The 20,121-nt window shown below is 41.1% G+C and overlaps 1 protein-coding gene across 9 annotated transcripts in view; it reads left to right on the top strand.

The window, feature by feature from the left end:
- SYT1 (synaptotagmin 1) overlaps window positions 1–20,121 on the top strand; it is a 512,267-nt gene that overhangs the window by 488,934 nt on the left and 3,212 nt on the right. For all 9 annotated transcript variants that reach the window (XM_073327692.1, XM_073327691.1, XM_073327688.1 and 6 more), the window contains one exon: window positions 16,447–16,580. In XM_073327692.1, the coding sequence (XP_073183793.1) occupies window positions 16,447–16,580 (134 nt within the window). The remainder of the gene's footprint in view (window positions 1–16,446; window positions 16,581–20,121) is intronic.

Below are 20,121 nucleotides of genomic sequence, written 5' to 3'. Positions count from 1 at the left end.
CTGAATTTGTGTTTGTGTATGAGATTACCCAGAGACAAGGTGCAGAGGTAGAAGAGAAGGGGACCAAGGACAGAGCCCAGTGAAACCCCCCACAGAGAGTTGGAGAGAAGCAGAAGGAAGATTCTCCGAAGGACTTCTGTTGCTTCAAATTCCTGCATCAGGCTTCATCTGGCTGCATGTAGTGATTAAGAATTTCAGTCCCAGCACTTCTCAGTACTTGGTACCTAATGTTTAAGTACAACTGAAGTAAAATCTATAGATTTTAAGCATTTCCACTTGGGACTTCTCCCTTACACTGATGACACAATGAGGTAAATAGCCTGTAGGCTATCTGTTACTGGAGATGGTGCAAAAAGCATCCATAGATATGTCTTGAAGTATGATATCAAGTATTACAGCTCTGCTTTCAGACACAAAGGGCTGGATCATTTAAAAAGCATGTTCTTTAGATGAGATTTTCTATGAAGTACAAGACAGATCTCCAGTGAAAAAATTACTACACCTGTGATTACAGGAAATCTCAGTAGAAATTGAATGGCCAGATTATCAAGTGGTGTGAACTGACATTTACTTCAATAGAGCTATGCCAATTAACACCAGCTCAGTTTTTTCACTGTAATATGGGCTGTGTATCTGACCCAAAAGGATTTATTAAAAATATTAGTGACGGTTTGAAACGAAGGATTGGTGTGTGACTCACGGGTATTTAACTCAGAGGCAAAACAAAATGGAAGTAACAAGGTTTTCTTGTGTGTCCATAAGATCTGCTGGTTTCTAGCCAAGATTTAGTAGAAAGTGTGATAGAAGTGATGGGGCACTATTCTAAAGCCTACTAGTCATTTTTTATTACTACTGTTATTTATTTTGTTTCCTCAACCATTTTGCTTTACTCATTTAGCTGGAAGGCAAACACATTCCCTGTTGATTATCCCCACTCAGCCATAAGCTTTTGCTACACATTTTGATTCCTAATATGGTAGCAAGAGATTTTGTATGAGTTCCAAAGAGCTCCTCTCAGCTTGTGGAATGCAGCAAGAAAAGAATCCTGCAGAGACAAAGATCTGTGTACTTGCACTACTAAAGAACAGAAAATTGACTCTGCATACTCTAAAAGTTTGTGCTTTCATTACTCTTGAAATCACCGCTTTACACCAATGCTACACATTGTTTTCTGTTATTTTCCTGAGCAGACTTTCTTGACCACTTCAGAAATCATATTTCCAATAATTTGAGGTTTTCTTTACCAAGTCTACTCTATCTAGATGAAGTTTGTATTATACTAGCGTATAGCCTGAAAGCATGCTGCTGTCACAGTACCAGTAGATTAGTTACAGCACAAGGAATGAAATGTTAGGGGAATTGAGGAAAATTAGAGATTTCATTTTAAAAAGTATTTTAAAACATTTTAAACTTTTCAGTGCTGTGAAATATCTGCTGTCCATTCACTGGATCGGGCTAAGATCAGTTGTTTATAATCAGCTTTTGTAATGTTTATTAAGTGCTATCCAGATAATTTTCTGGCCACTTCACCAAATCCAAAAATTTTTGCTGTTTGAGCAATAACCTTGTGGGGGCCCTGTTCACTGAAGAAATTTAATCCTTTGGGACTTGGGAGTGGGGAGTTTATTTCACCCAAAATAATGAACAGTTTGTAGTAGTCTGGTTTCGGATAAATATTTCTTAAAACTATATCCTCTTTAAGCCTCTCTGTTGTTTTCCTGTTGCTATTAGCAACCTAGCTTCTGTAGAAGAGGTGTCATAAAGGCAAATGTAGTCTTTTCTGAATCTTACACTGATCACTTTTTTGTGTTTGGGGGTTTTAATTTTTGGTAATAGACCATTTGGTCTTTCTTACCGGCATCCACATATTTAAGATTCTTGCTGCCATTTGCCCTAGCTCTGGATGGACAGTAAATAATAAGAATTTAAACTATTACTGTATTGACAGGTGACAATCCCAATTCTCAGCATTCAGAGATAAAAGGCCTGATTTTCAAAGCTATTTAGGTACCTAAAGATACAGATAAATACCTAGTGGGATTTTGAAAAGTGCCTAGGCACTTTACTCCCATTGATTTCAACACAGGCACCTAAATAGAAAATTTGACCCAAATTAAATATTTCTCCATCATCATAATGTTTTCTGCCATTGTTTCTATCCTGTATCACTTACAATAAGCAGTGCCTTGACTTGGATAGATAAGACCATCCATCCTGTCCCAGCTATCATATCATTTTATTGAGCTTCAATACAAACATTTATCAGTTGTCATACCCTGCAAATAAGTGTAATAATCTCAAACAACTAGACTCAGTTTTTTAACTCTGAAATTTCAAAGGTCTTCTGAAATTCATACATGATTTATGGGTTGTTGGTTTTTTGACATAGCAGATGGTCCTTTGACTAGACTGTGTCCAGATCTTGTCTCAATAGAATGGCAAACAGAAATATGCTGAACTGCTCAAATTTAATCGAAGTAGTCAGTGAACCACAAGATCTGCCTGCCCACTTTCATACCGAATTGAATATCTGCAGTCCGAATTTGTAGCTGAAAACTATCATGTATCTTCAGGTTTCTGATGGTTTGTGTCATGTTTCACTGCCTTTTAAGCCAAAGTGAGATGCAGTAAGTGGCAAAACTGCAACATGTCAATCAAATATCTACTTGTATTGGTGAATGGTGGGAAGAATTTGAAGCATCCTGAGATACATTGGGCCACAAGGTACTGACCACATTATCAGAAACACTTTCTCCCTTTTTCTAATGATGCAGTTTGCCAGGCCTTCTTTTCTGATAACAGGAATAATGTTCTTGGTGTTGGAGTATTCTCACCTCTGTTGTTGATAGCCTTGAATGCTTTTTCTGCCTTGAATATTAGCACTGAAATACTTTTCAGAACTATTGTGTATGAGACAGAAACGTTTTCATCTTGTACCTGTCTGTAAATTGGCATTCACACATATGGTGTTATACAATAAATAACATGTTCATTCTTCCAAACAGTTTCAACAGTTGTATATATCTTTTGAGGTCTGAAGATCAGTCACATTGCAGTTGTTCAGAGAACTGAACATCATAAGTTAGCGGCTGCTAGTTTTCAAGAAGAATAACAAACAGCTCTTGAAGAGATGCACCTAAGCCCCAGATGTATCTTTGCAAGCACTTGTGTTCAAAGTCTGCCTTCAGTACATTTCAGATTTGAGTGGAGAGCGGAAAGAAGTTCGTTTTATTGTGAAACAGCAAAATTGCTTTTCACCAGATTTGAAGACGTCAACTTGTTTCTTGTTCAACTAATTTCTTGCTACCAGTTAGCACAGTTGCAATCTAAAGTTCCACTGAGACATTTTTAGGAATTGGAGCCCTGATCATTAATATTATTTAGAAGCAGAAATCATGAAGTGGGGCAAAACAGTAAATCCTGGAAGCTTAATCTCTGAATAACATCTGTGAGTTGTCTTTCACGCTTCCATTAGTATAGGTTTCAGAGTAGCAGCCGTGTTAGTCTGTATTTGCAAAAAGAAAAGGAATACTTGGGGCACCTTAGAGACTAACCAATTTATTTGAGCATAAGCATGTAGCTCACGAAAGCTTATGCTCAAAGAAACTGGTTAGTCTCTAAGGTGCCACAAGTACTCCTTTTCTTTTTCCATTAGTATAGTAAGGGACAGATTGTGGCTATAAACAACTTAGCACAATAAAGGGTAACGTGACAAGGCACTGCGTCCCACAGGGAGATACTGGGCAAGATCAAGTTGCTGGTGCGAACTGAGCCTAAACTACATCACAATCTACTAAAACTGAGGGAAGGGTGTTGCCTTGCACTAGAAAATGTGGTCAAGTTGGGTTTCTCTAGCTTGTGGTAACTAAGCCCTGTCTAAACTTGCCCACTTTTCCTAATCTGCACAGAGCCAATATCTCCAGGAGTGTCAAGGGAGTATGGGCCAAAACAGCCCTTTTCACACCTAGAAAGGGTGCAGTATGTGCTCCTCCCTGTGCCAGCCCCTCTGCCAGTTTCCAGGGCCTCCCCCTTTAAGGAGGCAACAAGAAGCACACCGGCTGCATTTGTCACTAGCCCCCACACAGGGAAGCAAAGAGTGGGGAACGTGTCCTCTATCCCTGAGAATGCAGAATTAGATGTCCATATCTTATTGCTTTAGGTTTCAAATGTAGGATTCTTGATATAAGCTTTGAGACTCTAAAGATTGCTCCTGCCTTTGTTAGCCTTATGGAAACCAGTACAAAACTGTTCACCGTGTGTTCAGAAAAGGCTGCTTAGGGAAGGGGTGTATATGTGTGTGTTGGGAGGGAGGGATCGGTTAAACAAATATTTTCTCCTGGTGTTGGTGACCTAGTTGTTTTGGCAGGCAAAAGCAACACAACAATCATTCAAATACACTGAAGACGTGGAATTTTTTTCCTTAAAGCTGTAATTGCTAGGAAAATGCAGACACTTAAAAAAACCCACATCACTGAGCTACGTGTATATATGAATTTCTCAGGTAGAAAAGGGAAGTTGTTTCAGATTGAGAAGAAGAAAAAAATGTGAGCTAGTAGGATCCTTTTTATATAAAACCATTGATGAGTAAACTGTGGTATGAAAGTCATGATACGCTCTTGAAAATAAATACCAGCTTTGATCAAGCGTAACTAGAACTGGTTTCTTGCTCAGCTGTGAAGTGTAGAGATCAGGATTCTTTGATGGTACTTGTAGTTGCAGAATCTATAAGAAGAAAACTCCAGGACTGTATTTTTTTATTCTTTCTGTACTGCAGCATTCCTACAGTATTAGATGTCATTGATTTTATATTTTTGACGTAATGATTTAAGTCATAAAACATGCCTCTTTCATGCTGTCGGATGTCAAAAGACGGCATGTTTTCCTAAGCTCAGCTAAGAAAAACATGGTCCATAAAACCACAGCAGTGGGCTTTTAAACAAAATTCTATAGCTGTTGTGCAATCTGTAGTTTTGCACATTTCTCTCCATAAAACGTACACATTAAAAGTATAAAGGTAAGGAAACCAATTATTCAGGCCTGAAAAATAATGTATGTAACTATATAGATGTGAATTTAAATTAAATGAATTACATTTTAATCACTCATACATTACTTTCCTGTTTTATCATCTCCCTGTCCTCTCTGCTTTTTCTCCAACACACTTATTTTGGATGAGGAGTACCTCATATCCAGTCATAACCATGTTTACTGAATTTGGGGAAAGAGTAGCTTGTAGGTAGAGTCATAGCACAGTAGTCTGCAGAACGGGAAGCCTTTTTCTCTGCTTCAGTCTTCTTTCCAAATACATTGCTTCCAGTTCTCTCAATTGGGGAGGAGGAGAGAGATTATTCTTAAACATTGTATCATCCTTTTTTCCTGCACTGAAAAGCAGAACCATGCTGATATGCTGTCAAGCCACAAAGCTGTAGTATGATGATGCCAGCATTAGAAGACTATCACATGAAATGTACATTTTTGCAACAGTAAATTGCTAATAAACTAATTGGACTTGTTGCTGTTGTTAATATACTTCCTTTTGATAAACGTTGTCACTCAGATTCTCTTTTCTTATCCTGTGATAATGAAAGTGTTGCCTGCCCTCAGGTCAGTTTGGGATTGGATCAGGTCTTGTTACTTCACAGCGACCTGGCTGACATTGTTTTGGTCTCAATTACTAGTTTCTGAGAATGTAGAGGGGAGTTAACTCGAGATAAAGAAAAAAATCTATCAAGTCATTTGGGGAGGCAATGCCCCTCTCAATACAGGATTATTCCCTATAGCAATATATACTTTACAATGCTTTATCCCATCCATTTCTAATCGATTCAAGTGGTGGGACCTCAACCACTTTCCAGGAGAGACTGTTCTAGTATAATACTTTATTTCCTGATATGTGTTCAATCTAAAACTTCCTTTAGTTCAGGGGTGGCCAGCCTGTGGCTCCAGAGCCACTTGAGACTCTTCAGAAGTCAATATGCGGCTCCTTGCATAGGCACCGACTCCGGGGCTGGAGCTACAGGCGCCAACTTTCCAGTGTGCCGGAAGGTGCTCACTGCTCAACCCCTGGCTCTGCCACAGGCCCTGCCCCCACTCCACCCCTTCCCGCCTCCTTCCCGGAGCCTGCCATGCCCTCGCGCCTCCCTCTCCCTCTCCAAGCCTCCTGCATGCCACGAAACAGCTGATCAGGAGGTGCAGGGAGGGAAGGGGAGGCTCTGATCTGTGGGGCTGCCAGTGGGCAGGAGGCGCTGGGAGTGGGGGAAGAGGGGAGCTGATGGAGGGCTGTTGACTTATTACTGTGGCTCTTTGGCAATGTACATTGGTAAATTCTGGCTCTTTTCAGGCTCAGGTTGGCCACCCCTGCTTTAGTTAATTTCACCCCCATTTCTCCTAGTTATATGCCCCCTTTTGACACTTTGAACAATTCCTCTCCTCAACCTTTATTGACTTTCACACAGCATCATAACCCCACTTAGTCAGTATTTGGCCAGGCTGCACGCATTTAGTTCTTCTATTCTTTCATCATGTCAGTCATTCCAGTCACAGTCACTTAATCATTTTTGTTATTTTTCTCTGAATTACTTTGTTAAATAGCTGTCCTGGTTCTGGAGAGCTCAGAACTGTACCAGTATTCCAGATGCTTCAGCAAGAAACCGTTTCTGTGGTTTCTGCCGCCTCCGCTTATGCATCCCAAAACTAACTAATTTCATTTTAGGACTTTTCTGTGTTGCACATCTCACACATACACACACACCCACACACACACACACACACACACACATGCACGCACCATGCACACACCACACCCACACTGTGCAATGGATTAATATTCCGCAAATATGTTAGAAACTTTTTTCCCATTGGCTTCCTGATATTTCTAACCTTTCCAAGCCCCTTTGTATTCTCTCTCTGTTCTGCTCATATTTGGTCTACCACCTAATTTAATAATATCTGTGAACGTAACTAATGTCCTGTTTAGCCCTTCTTCTTCCATAGCATTAATCATTATCATTAAAATGTTAACTAAAACCATGCCCAGCACCGATCCCGGCAGCACCCTATTGAACCTCTTGTTCCAGCTTGATAGATTGCCACTTCCCTCTGTATTGAGTCTTTCAGCTAGAAATCAGTCCCTGTGATACTGTTTATAGCCACACAATTTGAATTCATGTATTGAGAAAGATTCCATTAAAGATAATGTGTAGGTTTGAGTTGTACCCACTAGTTCATGCTCGCCATCATTTAGTGTCACATCTACTGCAGCTAGATTATTATTACCTGCACTGCTTGTGGTTTTGCATAGTCTCAAAGTATAATACCATTCCTTTCTATTTTTGTTGTTGCTGTTTGTTGTTGCCTAAAATTGAAGGATTGCTACCTCTTCTTACCCAAACTAGAAGCACATGCTGGATATTTTTAAAGCCTGATCAACAAGCAGCACTGCCCCCTTTGAACTGAGTAAGCTGGTACCCCATCTGATGCAATGGAAACAGGTTTACTGCTTTGCAGTTCGGAATTTCATTTGTAATCAAAGTGCTTAATTCAGTCGCTTTACTATTGCAGCAGGGCATTTAGTTTTGGCTCAGGATTAAAACATAAGGCATGTTTTGCTGCTGGGTTCAGCCCAAATTTACTGTGCTTTCTAAAACAATTTGTTTTGCATAGCTGAAGCTAGGTTGAAATGGCTGCCAGTATTCAAGTGAGACAGATCAATTGCCCATTCTTTGGCAGTAAACTTTACCTCCAGCTCATAAGCACTAAGCTGTGCAGTTTTTAACTAAGTTTGGGGGCAGGGGTTGTTTTGGGATGGTTTTTATTTTTTTTTTTTTCATTTAATGCATCTTTCCCCATCTGGAGTTCTAACATTTTTTGTACAATTCTGGTTGGAGACCACTGTGGATGGAATTACAGCCTCAGCTTCTGTCTAAATAGCCCTCAGGCCACTCTGAACAATTCTGTTTCTACTGTCTGCTTTACATGGTTAGCAATCCCAGCCTGGAATTCTCAGATGAATAAATCATTGGCTCTTTGTCAGTTTTCCTCCTTCGCCTCAATGTTCTCTGATTCTCTGGATTCAGCGTTTTAAGACCAACTTCATATTCATTTAATTGTACAACAGTGAAAGGTTATTATTTTTGAATCATGTTTGACTTCTTTCCCCATTTTAACTTCCTTTGCTGCATAGAGGCTATTGTTAGTACTTACAGGGCTGGATTCACAAAGAAACTTAAAGATGGTGCTGCTGAATAAATTGTAGGTGCCTAGAAAATCGCTGAAACTGACAAAGCTTGAGTTAGGCTTTTAGGCTCTCTATTCAATGAATGGGGAGATATACACCTTAGACTGGGATTCACAAAAAGTCACTAAGCTAGCCCACAGGAGACGCCAAGCTGAGGGATGTGTGCTCAGCTCTTTCTCTCCCCCTCCCTCCCCCCGCTTCAGATCCAGGCCCAAGTCCAGGCTGCACAGAGGCGCCTTCCTCTGCTTGGGATTCTCAGCTGCAAACCCTCTCTTGAAGTTAGGTGCCTATGCTGTTCTTGCAAAGGAGAAGGAGGGGCAGCTCTCTCATCACTTTTAGCCCAGTGGTTGTGGTACTCACCTGAGATGTGGGAAATTCCTGGTTCAAGTCCCCCCTCTGCCTAAAGGGAGAAGGTTTTTGGACAGGGATCTACCACCCCTCAGGTGAGTGCTCTGATATGAATAGGGCCCTACCAAATTCATGGACATGAAAAACACATCATGGACCATGAAATCTGATCTCCCCTGTGATATCTGTGTATTGTAGGGGAAGGGCAGGGCTGGGGCGCCCCAGCCGAGGGCTCCTACCCTCTGCCGGGCTCCAGCTGCTAATCCTGGCCACGCTGGGGAGGGACAGAACTTCCTCTTCTCTTGCAGGGGCCACTCACGGGGACAGGTCAAGCCCACCTCTGGGAACCTTCCCCAGCTGCAGGAAGCTCTGCAGCCGCTGGCTGGGAGCCCAGCTCTGAAGGCAGCGCAGAAGTGAGCATGGCACACCTTCCCATGCTTTCGCTCTCTGCCTCTCGCCCAAGGACTCTTTCGTTATTTATTCACAGTGGAACAACTTCAACAGCTTTCCTCTCCTCCTCTTCCACCCCATTAGCCATTTTGTGCGAGGTCACCTATAGGGGCTTGCTTCAGTAGGCGAGGTCTGAGCATGCTTACCAGATCAGCCTCCATAGATGAGTTAGACGGAGGGACACCTATCTGTCCCTTGTTTGTGCATTGCACTGAGGCTTATGCGTCTAGATACGGAGTAAGGGGCTGCAGTATACATGCACAGAGGCAGAAACATAGATGCCTGGCAAACTTCTACTTCAAAAATTAGGTACCAAGCAAATTTAAGCAAGTTTAGAGGGATTAGTAGCAGCTGAGCAGGTGGTTTGTGAATCCCCATGGACCTGATTCTGGAATGTAGACACCTGAAGAGGCATTTAGGCATCTAAGTCTCTTTGTGAATGTAGCCTATAAATGTGAATTCCCTGTAGTATAAACAAGGCCTTGCTATTGAAAAAGTTTCACAACTCTGTGAGAAAGATGTTTAATTTTCCTGGAAACACATTTATAAAATGCTTCATCTCAAAATTCAACACTCTGTGGGCTCCTCCTTTAAGGGTCTTTTTTAAAGATATGTAAAGAAGTAGGAGTCTGTCAAGATACGTAAAAATATAGACCTCATGGGCAACAAATTCCAAGGCCTGGCCATGCTGCATCTGGTTCAGGCCTCAAAGGAGGGGCTGTAAGCAAGCACCGACCTGGTCTCTGACAGAAGGTAGAGCAGCCTTGAGCAACCCAGTTGCATATGATGCTCAAGGGCCATTCTGGCAGCCTTAGACTAACCTGATCAATGACTCTTTACCCCGGCCCCGGCCACTATCCCACGGGGTGACATAAGGCCAGCTTTCAGGAACTCCCCTCTGTAGCAGAATCTCCAGCATGCTGGTTAGGCTGGCTTTAAAGGCCGCACTGTATTGCTGGGGCCATGGGAAATCACCACAGAATCAGGGTGCTAAAATGGGCACGTTTGCAGCCCATCCTTTCCCACCCCCAGCTGAACCTAGAAGATACTGGGCATCTCTCAAGATCTGGCTCAAGTGATAACCCTCAAGTGAATTATGCTGTTATGGAAATTGTGATGATGTCCCAATCAAAGAACTCCTAACAGTGGCTGAGGAATAAACATTAAGCACCAAATAAACTCCAAGGACTCAACAATCCCATTTTCATGCAAATATTGTTGGCAAGAAAAAACAAACAAACTATATTTTATGCCAAAAGAATTGTTTCTAATTAGAAGGTTTTTCAGTGTTTTCCTTGAGAAGTCAGCTGCTCTTAAAAGATAACACTACATCTTGCTCATTTGTGGAGAAATGTAGAAGGCACAGCAGCATGAGTTAATGAATATAAATCATAACTTTTATGAAATCTAGAATGCAGCACAGAATTTGTACTGATTCTTAGCCGTTGTGCCATATATTGCTGCTTCCCCGGAGAGTTCAATCTTTCACCCTCTGGCTTTCCTTCCAGGTCCAAGGCTTTCCTTTCGTCTAAAGCATATTGTTTTAGACAACCCATGCATGTGATCACTCAACACTCATTAGAGGTTAGTTCTGAGGCCTTAATTATCCTCTCCCACACACAAATACACAGAAGGAGAAAAGTTAAGGCAAATTATCCATGGCTTGAAAGCCACACGCATCATATTGACTCATCCCCTCTCACAAGGGAGGGAATTGTGTGCCCAAGGAGAGAGGTTTCAGAGTAGCAGCCGTGTTAGTCTGTATTCGCAAAAAGAAAAGGAGTACTTGTGGCACCTTAGAGACTAACCAATTTATCAGAGCATAAGCTTTCGTGAGCTACAGCTCACTTCATCAGAAGCTGGTTAATCTCCAAGGAGAGAGGATGTCCCAAGATCCATGGGAAAATCCAGCCATGGTAAGGCAGCCACATGGAGGGCTTGCCCTGCTGTGCTTCTCTCTCAGGAGTTATGCTGCAATTCTAACGCTATGTTTCTGCCAAATTACCAGTTTTAATTGCCAAGTATTATCTGACTTATATTATTTTGACATGTGAAATTTTATGATTATGCAACTGCATTTATTACTAGATTAGTCTGGCTTGGTTTTTCCTTTTTTAATAAGCATGCTGGCTCACTCAAGACTTACGGAATTTGGGAGGTTGGGGGGTGTTTTTTTTTCTGATCTCCACTCAGGCTGGTGCAGATTTATTTATTTTTTAAACAATCATACACACTCCTAGGAAAGTAGTCACTCTTGTAATCAGTTTCCAGTGTTTTCACCTACAGCATTTTCCAAATTTGTCAACTTTCTATCTGCTAGCTTTTCATACTTTGATTAGATTACCACAGAACAGAGGCCTGACAAATGTTGATCAAAGATCAGCACTATTTTTATAAAAAGAAAAGGGCTTGTGGCACCTTAGAGACTAACAAATTTATTTGGGCATAAGCTTTCGTGAGCTACTGCTCACTTCATTGGATGCATTCAGTGGAAAATACAGTGGGGAGATTTGGAAATTCATGAGTTCTATAAATTCTGTTCTTTCTGAAGGAAAATAATACTGATTTTTCATTTAAGACTAATCACCTACAACTTGATTTTCATCTTAAAATCCGCAACAAAGGCTCTCCAGCTCCATATTTTGTTTGTCAGAATATTTTTATTTCCATTTTGTTGCGCTCTACAGACTCTATCTTGACCTTGAATTTTAGATGTTGCCAACAGAGATGATTGACTGATACATGCCATTTTCTGTGATACACATTATTTTCACTTGAACGTCACATACATCATTGTTTTTTCTTATCTAACAAATTAAATACACCCAGGCCACAAAGTGGTGGTGATCTGGGTATTAGTTGGAATGATTCTGGTATTTTAGCAGCACTGACTCTAAAGTCAATAACAGTGTGTTTACCTCGTAGTTGAGACTACTTCAACTTCTATTTCAGAGGAAGCACAGATCTTTTAGTTTCCTTTAAATAACATCCTGATATTTTTAAGGTAAACTGCAACAAAGCAGAGGATGTCAGGTTGGCACCCCAATGCTTTAAAAGCTGCCTTGTTAGCCTCCCTTGAGATATTTTTGTAAAACCCACGATGCACAATTTGAGTGAAGATTTTTACAGCTTTTTTGCACATGTGAATAGAATGTTAATGAGAGAGCAACTGAAGTAGAAGCAACTAGTATTTAATCCCACAGTCCTCTTAATAGGAAGTTAGCAGGGGAGCATGGCCAGTCCTATCCACCATGGAGCCCTATCAGAGGAGTACCTGTGGAGTTCCACACATACAGTCCTTCCTCTTTCACATGGACCAGGGGAGAGCCACAACAGAAGACTGCCTCATTGTGGAGGTAATCTGGGCCCCTGTCTCAGTTTGATTCCAAGTAGTTCACTCTGCCTTGTGAGTTGTGTGTACATTCATGCTGTACAATTTTGGTTCTTGTCCATTGTGCTCAGGTCTGTCACCCATACTCATGTTGAGATCACCTTACTCAGTTAGACTATTCACATATAAGGTATACTCAACATGAGGAATGCTGGCAGAATTGAGCCTTTGGTAAAACTAGAAAGTATACATGTCTTCACTAAACTTTATCATTGAAAATCACTTGCAATATTTTTCTGTGACTTTTCAGATAAAGAACAGTCTATCATCATTATTTTTACTCTGTTATCCTGTGTTCTTGCAATGGTTTGCTTCAGGCAGTTCAATTTCTGTTAGTTTGTGGAAGAGAGATTCTTTTTTAAAATGGATATCTTTATTTTATTTTTTTAATTGAAAAATCCTTTCCTTTAAATCCTTACATATTCTTTGTCATGCTTTGCTCAAGAGGGATGATCCCACAATCTAAAGGAAATATTTTTAATTATAAATGTGTGATACAATCTTTCTTTGCTAGTAGTTATAAAATTTGTTGAATTATGTAATGATGTAAGGCTTTTTTTTTCTTTTTTTCCCTAGAATAAGCAGGGGAAACAACAAAGTAATAACCTTCAGTGTTATTATTAGCCAGGATGGGCAGGGATGGTGTCCCTAGCCTCTGTTTTCCAGAAGCTGGGACTGGGTGACAGGGCATGGATCACTTGATGATTACCTGTTCTGTTCATTCCCTCTGGGGAACCTGGCACCAACCACAGTCGGAAGACAGGATACTGGGCTAGATGGACCTTTGGTCTGACCCAGTATAGCCTTTCTTATGTTCTTATGTATGCCTTACTGGTTGAAATTTTATTATTAATTTAAGTTCTAACACCATGCTTCTCTGTAGCAGTTTGTAGCCTTCTAAGGTGAATGGCTACTTCAGGTTACATGCAGTGTTGTTGTAATCGTGTTGGTCCCAAGGTATTAGAGAGACAAGTTGGGTGACGTTATATCTTTCATTGGGCCAACTTCTGGTGGTAAGAGAGACAAGCTTTCAAGCTACACAGAGCTCTACTTCAGGTCTAGGAAAGGTACTCGGGGCATGTCTACACTTACTTAAAACACTGCATCAGCACAGCTGCGCCACTGTAGCTCTTTAATGAAGATGCCCTATGCCGACTGGAGAGAGCTTTCTCATCGACATTGTTAATCCACCTCCCTGAGAGGTGGTAGCTGTGTTGGCAGGAGAAGCTCTCCTGTCAGCATAGGCCTGATCTACACAGGGGGTTAGGTTAGTATAACTACATTGCTCAGGAGTGTGGATTTTTCACACCCTGGAGCAATGTACTTATACTGATATAGGTCTGTCATGTAGACCAGACCTCAGAGTGTCACAACTAAATACAAGGTGGAACAGATTGTTTAGCACAAATAGTTAGCACGTATTCTAAGAGACCAGTGAAGGTGAAATGGTTAACATCCCTGTAGCCCAAGGACAAAATAAGGCATTAGTGGGTTACAGTTTGTTGTAATAAACCATAACAATGTGTAACTCACTAAACCTCCCTTTGTCCTATGACTACAGAGGTATTAATGGGCCACTTCACCTTTTAGGTGGCTTGCTGCCTAGTGGAATCCATAGCCCCAAGTTAGTCACCTAGGTTCCCTGTACCTTGTCTGGGGAGAGTTAGGAGCATAAGAATGAGATTCACAGAGGCCAGCAAGCTGAGCAGAAAGCTGTTAATGCTAGGGAATGCTGAAGAGAGGTGTGTGGCCTAAGCCCAACCCTCTGAGTGATTTAGGTGCCTAAATCTAGGCTTGAGGGAAGATCCTGCCTCTGCCCAGATTCACAGCCATTAACCCTCTCCTGGAGTTAGGCACTTAAGAAGGTTTTTGAAAGACACAACTTTGGTACTGCTGCTGCTGTGGTGGTGGCAGCTGCTGCTTTGGACCTCCCTCCTGCCCCCTTATAATCTTTATCCTAGTGGTTAGAGCACTCACCAGGCGGAGGGAGACCCGTGTTCAAATCACTCCTCTTCCTGATGTGAAAAAGAAATTTGAACTTGGCTCTCCCACCTCTCATGAGAGTTCCCCAAGCACTGGGATATTCTGGGGTGAGGTCTCTCTCAATCTTTCTTTTTCAAACCAAGCCACTACATGCAAATAATTAAGTATGTATTGGGCCAGAGAGAGAGAGTGAGAAAAAGTGACTCTATAGGCCAGCAGTTAGTGGCATTTAGGCTCCTAAGTCTCTATGAAACTAGTCCTTTGCTTTTGTGATTTTTTTCACACACCCTAAACTTCTTTACCACTGTTTTCCAACCAGTACGGATGCTGAAATGGTCTTTTATTTCAAACCAGCTTTACACTTTACACTTAGCAAAACCGACAATCTAGACCACTTCTTTCAGAGAGCAGAGAACCATCGGCTTTACACCATCAAATCCCTAAAAGCACAGGTGCTAAACCCAGTGTTGAGGCTGCAGGGGCAATAACTCTTCTACTGAGAAACAGCCAGGAGAGTTTTAAAGCTTTTCACACAATACTTCCTTATTGTAGGAGGATGCAATTATTCCCAGATTCTTCAGGCACCAATTCCATTGGACAGTCCTGAAAGATTGTGTACTCATAGTAAAGATAAGGAAATTTAACAACAAAGTGTTCACTGGTTTCCCTCCCTCTCCCTGCTTTCATAGAAGGGAGCGATGCTCTCTTTGATAGAAATAATTTAATAAGAACCTTCATGCAAGATATGCCAAGAGCGACTTCCAACTAGCAGGCATTTGGCACAGATCCTGTTACTTTGCCCTAGGAGAGGCTTCCTTGTGGCTTACATTGCAGAATTGCTATCTAAAGCCACAAAGGTTGTTAGTCAAGTCATGGCTGCAGTAACGTACAGGACATTACAGTGAGCCTGATTCTCTCTACCACTCAGTGCTTTAATTGTGCATGGGTGTAAAACATGTGACTTAGTGAAGTTACTCCTGATTTACACTGGCACGAGAGGAGAACTGGGTCCAGTAAGTCCATTCTCTGAATGAGGAAAAGGATCTACTAAGCGCTCAGTTGCACATGTCCTAAGCAGGCACAATTCCCTTTGACGTTCTAGGCACCAAGATATCCTTTCAAAGCAGTCACTTCCTTGGGAGTTGAGCTTGTGCAAGGAGTCTGTGATTAGGTGATCAATCTGTTCGTACAGTACTCATACAAACTCATGAACAATGAGAATTCAGCAGAGAGTAACAATGCTTAGTTATATATGTCTGTGTCTGTAAAGAGGGCAGTAGTCCCCTACCACTATGTAATCTAGCTGCTTCCACAGACAATCAAACCCAGTGCACATGGGAGTTCAGGGGAGCAAGAAGACCAGCACGTGCGGGGAGATTGGGATAGAACTACTATGCAGAGTTAGAGTGGCTGGGACTGTCTTCCCAGATCATTATTCTCTGTGTTCTAGCAGTGCTAGATGCCAATTTCAGTGAAAGGGGTCCTATTGCGCTAGACCCTGTACAAACATGTAACAGTCCTTGGACTAAAGAGATTATGCTGCTGTGAGAGAGAGAAGTCATATACCACAGAGCAGAGTGAGGTTGGGATTTACCTCCTCCTTGGACTTTTGCGTAAGTGAATATAACAAGAACTGGTATGTACCTTATTTAGTACAGTTTGTATTCAAATGCCAGATATAGCACTTGATCAGATTTCATCTGATGTAAATACAGACTTTGTTAAAATGACCATTATTTGCTATGAACATGTTTAATTTTTCACCTAATAGTCATTTCAGGGATTACTCTCTATACGGGGTAGTCAATTATTTTTTGTCAAGGTCCAAATTTCTTGATCACGGAATAATCAAGGTCCAGACTCCAGAGAAAATAAATAAATAAATAAATAATGATAAGTAAATAAAAAGATTTCAGGGTCCATTCAAAAGCATCTGGCAGTCTGGATTTGGCTCGCAGTCCACCTGTTGACTACCCCTACAATACACATTAACTTGATTATCATTTCTTAACTACGCTTTTTCATTGTAATTATTCAGATCCCTATGTGAAAATCCATCTGATGCAGAATGGTAAGAGACTGAAGAAGAAAAAGACAACAATTAAAAAGAACACTCTGAACCCCTACTACAATGAATCGTTCAGCTTTGAGGTACCCTTCGAGCAAATCCAGGTAATGTCAAACCCTGCTTTCCCCTTCCTCTGAATTCCATTTCTCAGCCTTCATAAATATTTAACAGGGACCTTGTTAATTCTGAAGTGTGCATGCCTTCATTAGCACCTATGTGCCAACCCCGCTCTACGTTAGATGAGTGTGACTGCTTCAAGAGGGAAATGATAACATGCACGGAACTTATGAAGGGTTGATTCATCAGTGAAAAATGGATAACTGGCATTTTATGGTCAGAAGCAATGGATACCCAAAAGAAAAACCAAACAGGAAGATAGTGATAAGAGAAGAAATACACTGACAAAAATTCTAGAGATAGGAGTTAAATGAGTTTCGGCCATTTTCCCCATATCATATTCATTATTTAATTAGGCTCATTTATAGAAAAACGTATTTAAACATTATTTAAATGAATACTGTAAATGTTTCTGTGACCTTTGTGTACTTCACGTATAACATTCATTTTGATAAACTTCCACTAACATGTCAGGTAATGGAATAATGGTTATACCAGGTCCATGATCATTAAGAGCAAAGAGAAGAGAGGGATCATAGAGGCAAAGCAGAGTTGTCAAAACTAGTAGAAACAGCTCATTAGCAGCAGCAATGTGGAACGTAAAACAGGATAAGAATAACATCTTTCAACAACCTATCATAAGTTCAGATGTGTATATTTGTGAACAGTCTGCCAGTATGCATGCGCACAGAACTGTGCAAAAGAGAGAGGTGATCCTGGAGCACTGAGTTTTAAAAACAAGACTTTAGTGAACTGCTATCTTAAAAGGTGCTGAGTGGACCCCACTGGAGTGTGAAATCCTACACAGGACAAGCACAAAATAGCTGAACACTGGCAGAGCAGAATGGGGTAGCTGCCTATTAACCTCTGAGTGTGAAAGAATAGTTCAGTCTCCATGCCCTTTCAACCTCTGGTCACTCTGCTGAGGTTGCTTATACAGGTGCTTATTGCTGTTAGTGGTCTTTTATAGCAATATCCACAGACATTTGCACTGAAACCTACATTTCAAATAGGCCACCAATCAGCGACCAGATGGCAATGATTTTCAGTCACTAATTAAGCCGTGTAGATTTGAACCAGTGACCAGAAGATGAAACTCATTTCATGATCAGTCCTCTGAGCCCTCCATTCCCACCCCCTCAAGGCCACATCACTGTTTGTACTGTATCCATCCTTGGCGGGTATGACAATAAAAAAAAACCATTCCGCTAGTCATTAGGCTAATGGTTCCCGGTAACATCAGGCATTTTATTTTTTACCATAATAAGAACTTTAAACAGTCTTACACTAAGATAAAGCCAATACACTCTAGGGCAATGATCGTACCCTGCATCTAATACATAAATGTCCATTTGGGGCTATCATTGACAATAAAAGCAAATACACTGCAAGCAACATTACGTTGTAAGACATCATTCTGGCTTCTAGAAATAGAAGCATGAAAGATATTGCATTTTATCATAAATGGTCTTAAGGAAGAGAGTCTGAGTTTGATGTGCACTTCTGTCATAAATGATTATGTAAATACTTACATGCCTGGAGCTGTCATATCCTCCTTTGGCTCATTAATTTGTGCACGCTGTCATGGGAAGGGGCTACAAAGAGTCATTATGACTCAGCCCTTGTAGCCTTTACTCACAGGAGTAATCCCATTAATAGTAGTGGAACTCCTACTGCAAGTAAGGACTGCAGGATCTGGCCTTTTTAGAATAAAAGGTTGACTGACCCCTTGGCACCAAAAATATTTTTCTGTGTAAATTACGTTTTCCCGCAATTCATAAAACCTACCTGGAGAAACAAATCCCAGTCTGTCATGAATCCAGGAGCTGTGTACATTTATAATAGCATGAAGCAGAGTCAGGAAAACTGTCATAGATTCATCCTTTAAAATGAAAGTCTCGAAGGGAAAGTGTGTACAGTTAAGTCAAATCAGCCTGAGGCTGTTTCATCTCAGATGCTATTGAGGAAAACCCAGTTTCACTAGGGGAATAAGTTATGTTTGTGCTATTCAGACATATAGTAAGGACCAAATGAGCACACACGCACTTACTAATGCACAACACAGACACCTGAGATTCACTTAGACTGGGCCATATGGCAGGCAATACATAAGATGGTATAATATCCAATCTCCTTCCAACCTCCTCAGCATGTAGATTACATTAGCCTGACTTGCCTTAGACTCTCATGCGCCTAAATGTAATTTACACCCTTATGTAACAACTCTGAATTTGGTCTCCCGAGTCTACATTGCTGTAACTAACATGCTGGAGGGCTAGGAAAGAGGCCTGGAACACGAAATGCAACGAACAAATAGGCGAGTCTAAGAAGTTGTAAATTACACTTCTGAATCTGATCTTCTGAGTTTGTGGGTGTAACCTACACAGTGGGGAGGATATAAGTTACACCCACAAACTCAGAAGTCAATACCTCTTTAGACTCACAGCTCAAGTTAGCCCTACAAGCCTATGCCAGTCTAATCATCTTTCCACAAAAACCACAAGTTCCGCTTTTTTTTAAAAAAAATATTGCTTCAGAGCCCATTTGAATAAGAAATTTGATTAGAGGAAAGCTGTGGGAGGGGCTTTGGCTCAGGACCCAGCTACAGTAGCTTTCTTGGAACATGCTGTTTGTTGTCCTGCTTTGGTGACCTGGCTTCTGTTCCCGGCTCAGCCACTGACCAACCTTGGAGAAACTGGGGCACAGAGAGGAGTAAATGACTTGCCCATCTGTAAAATGAGGATAATGATGCTTACTTCCTTTGTAATGCACTTTAAAGTTTACTGATGAAGTGTACTATATAAGAGCTAAGTAGCATTATTATTGACTTCCAAGGCGGGTGCGAAAGCCCATTCCATAGGTAGATAAAGTGCACAGTAGTCACTTCACATGCTCTGTTGCTGCCGGCAAAAAACAGTAGCACTCTGACTCCTATGTAATTCTGTTTGTTGGGATTTCACATCAGAAGCCCAAATAAAAAGGAGAGAATAAACAGCTGTGTTTTGTCTCTGTGCGTGGGTTCCTTCTCTGGAGGGTTGTACTTTTGCAGTCCTGTTTCCTGTCGGAGCTAATTAAGATAATAAAAAATTTGCATGTGGTTTTGAAGATCTATCTCATAGTGGGCCAAAAAAAAATAAATAACAAAAGGTATGCCCATACCTGGCTATCGTATTTTACTTCACACACACCTGATCCCTACTCACATGGGTCCTTTCAGCCAACCACTGCTTTCTTTTTGAATCTTTCCAAAGTCCATATCTTCAAACATGTAGAAACAGGAGCTACATCATCTTATGATGCTTTAAATTAGTGTAGACCCAGATGGGAGGGTGCAGCCCTCTTGGTGTGGCAGGGTGGAAGACCCACCCTACACACTGGCTGTGTGTCCAAGATATGGGGAGCACAAGGAACATCTAGTGCATGACACCTCTTGAGCTGCACTGTGCATTCCTTCGCCATAACAAAGGATCTCTTCCATATAATAAGCATACCAATCAATTGACATGGCTGTTTTGATCTTGATTTCAT

This window comes from Lepidochelys kempii, chromosome 1 (genome assembly GCF_965140265.1).
Source record: "Lepidochelys kempii isolate rLepKem1 chromosome 1, rLepKem1.hap2, whole genome shotgun sequence".
Classification (NCBI taxonomy): domain Eukaryota; kingdom Metazoa; phylum Chordata; order Testudines; family Cheloniidae; genus Lepidochelys; species Lepidochelys kempii.
The sequence above is the reverse complement of the archived record's forward strand: the minus strand, read 5'-3'. Positions and strand labels throughout refer to the sequence as shown.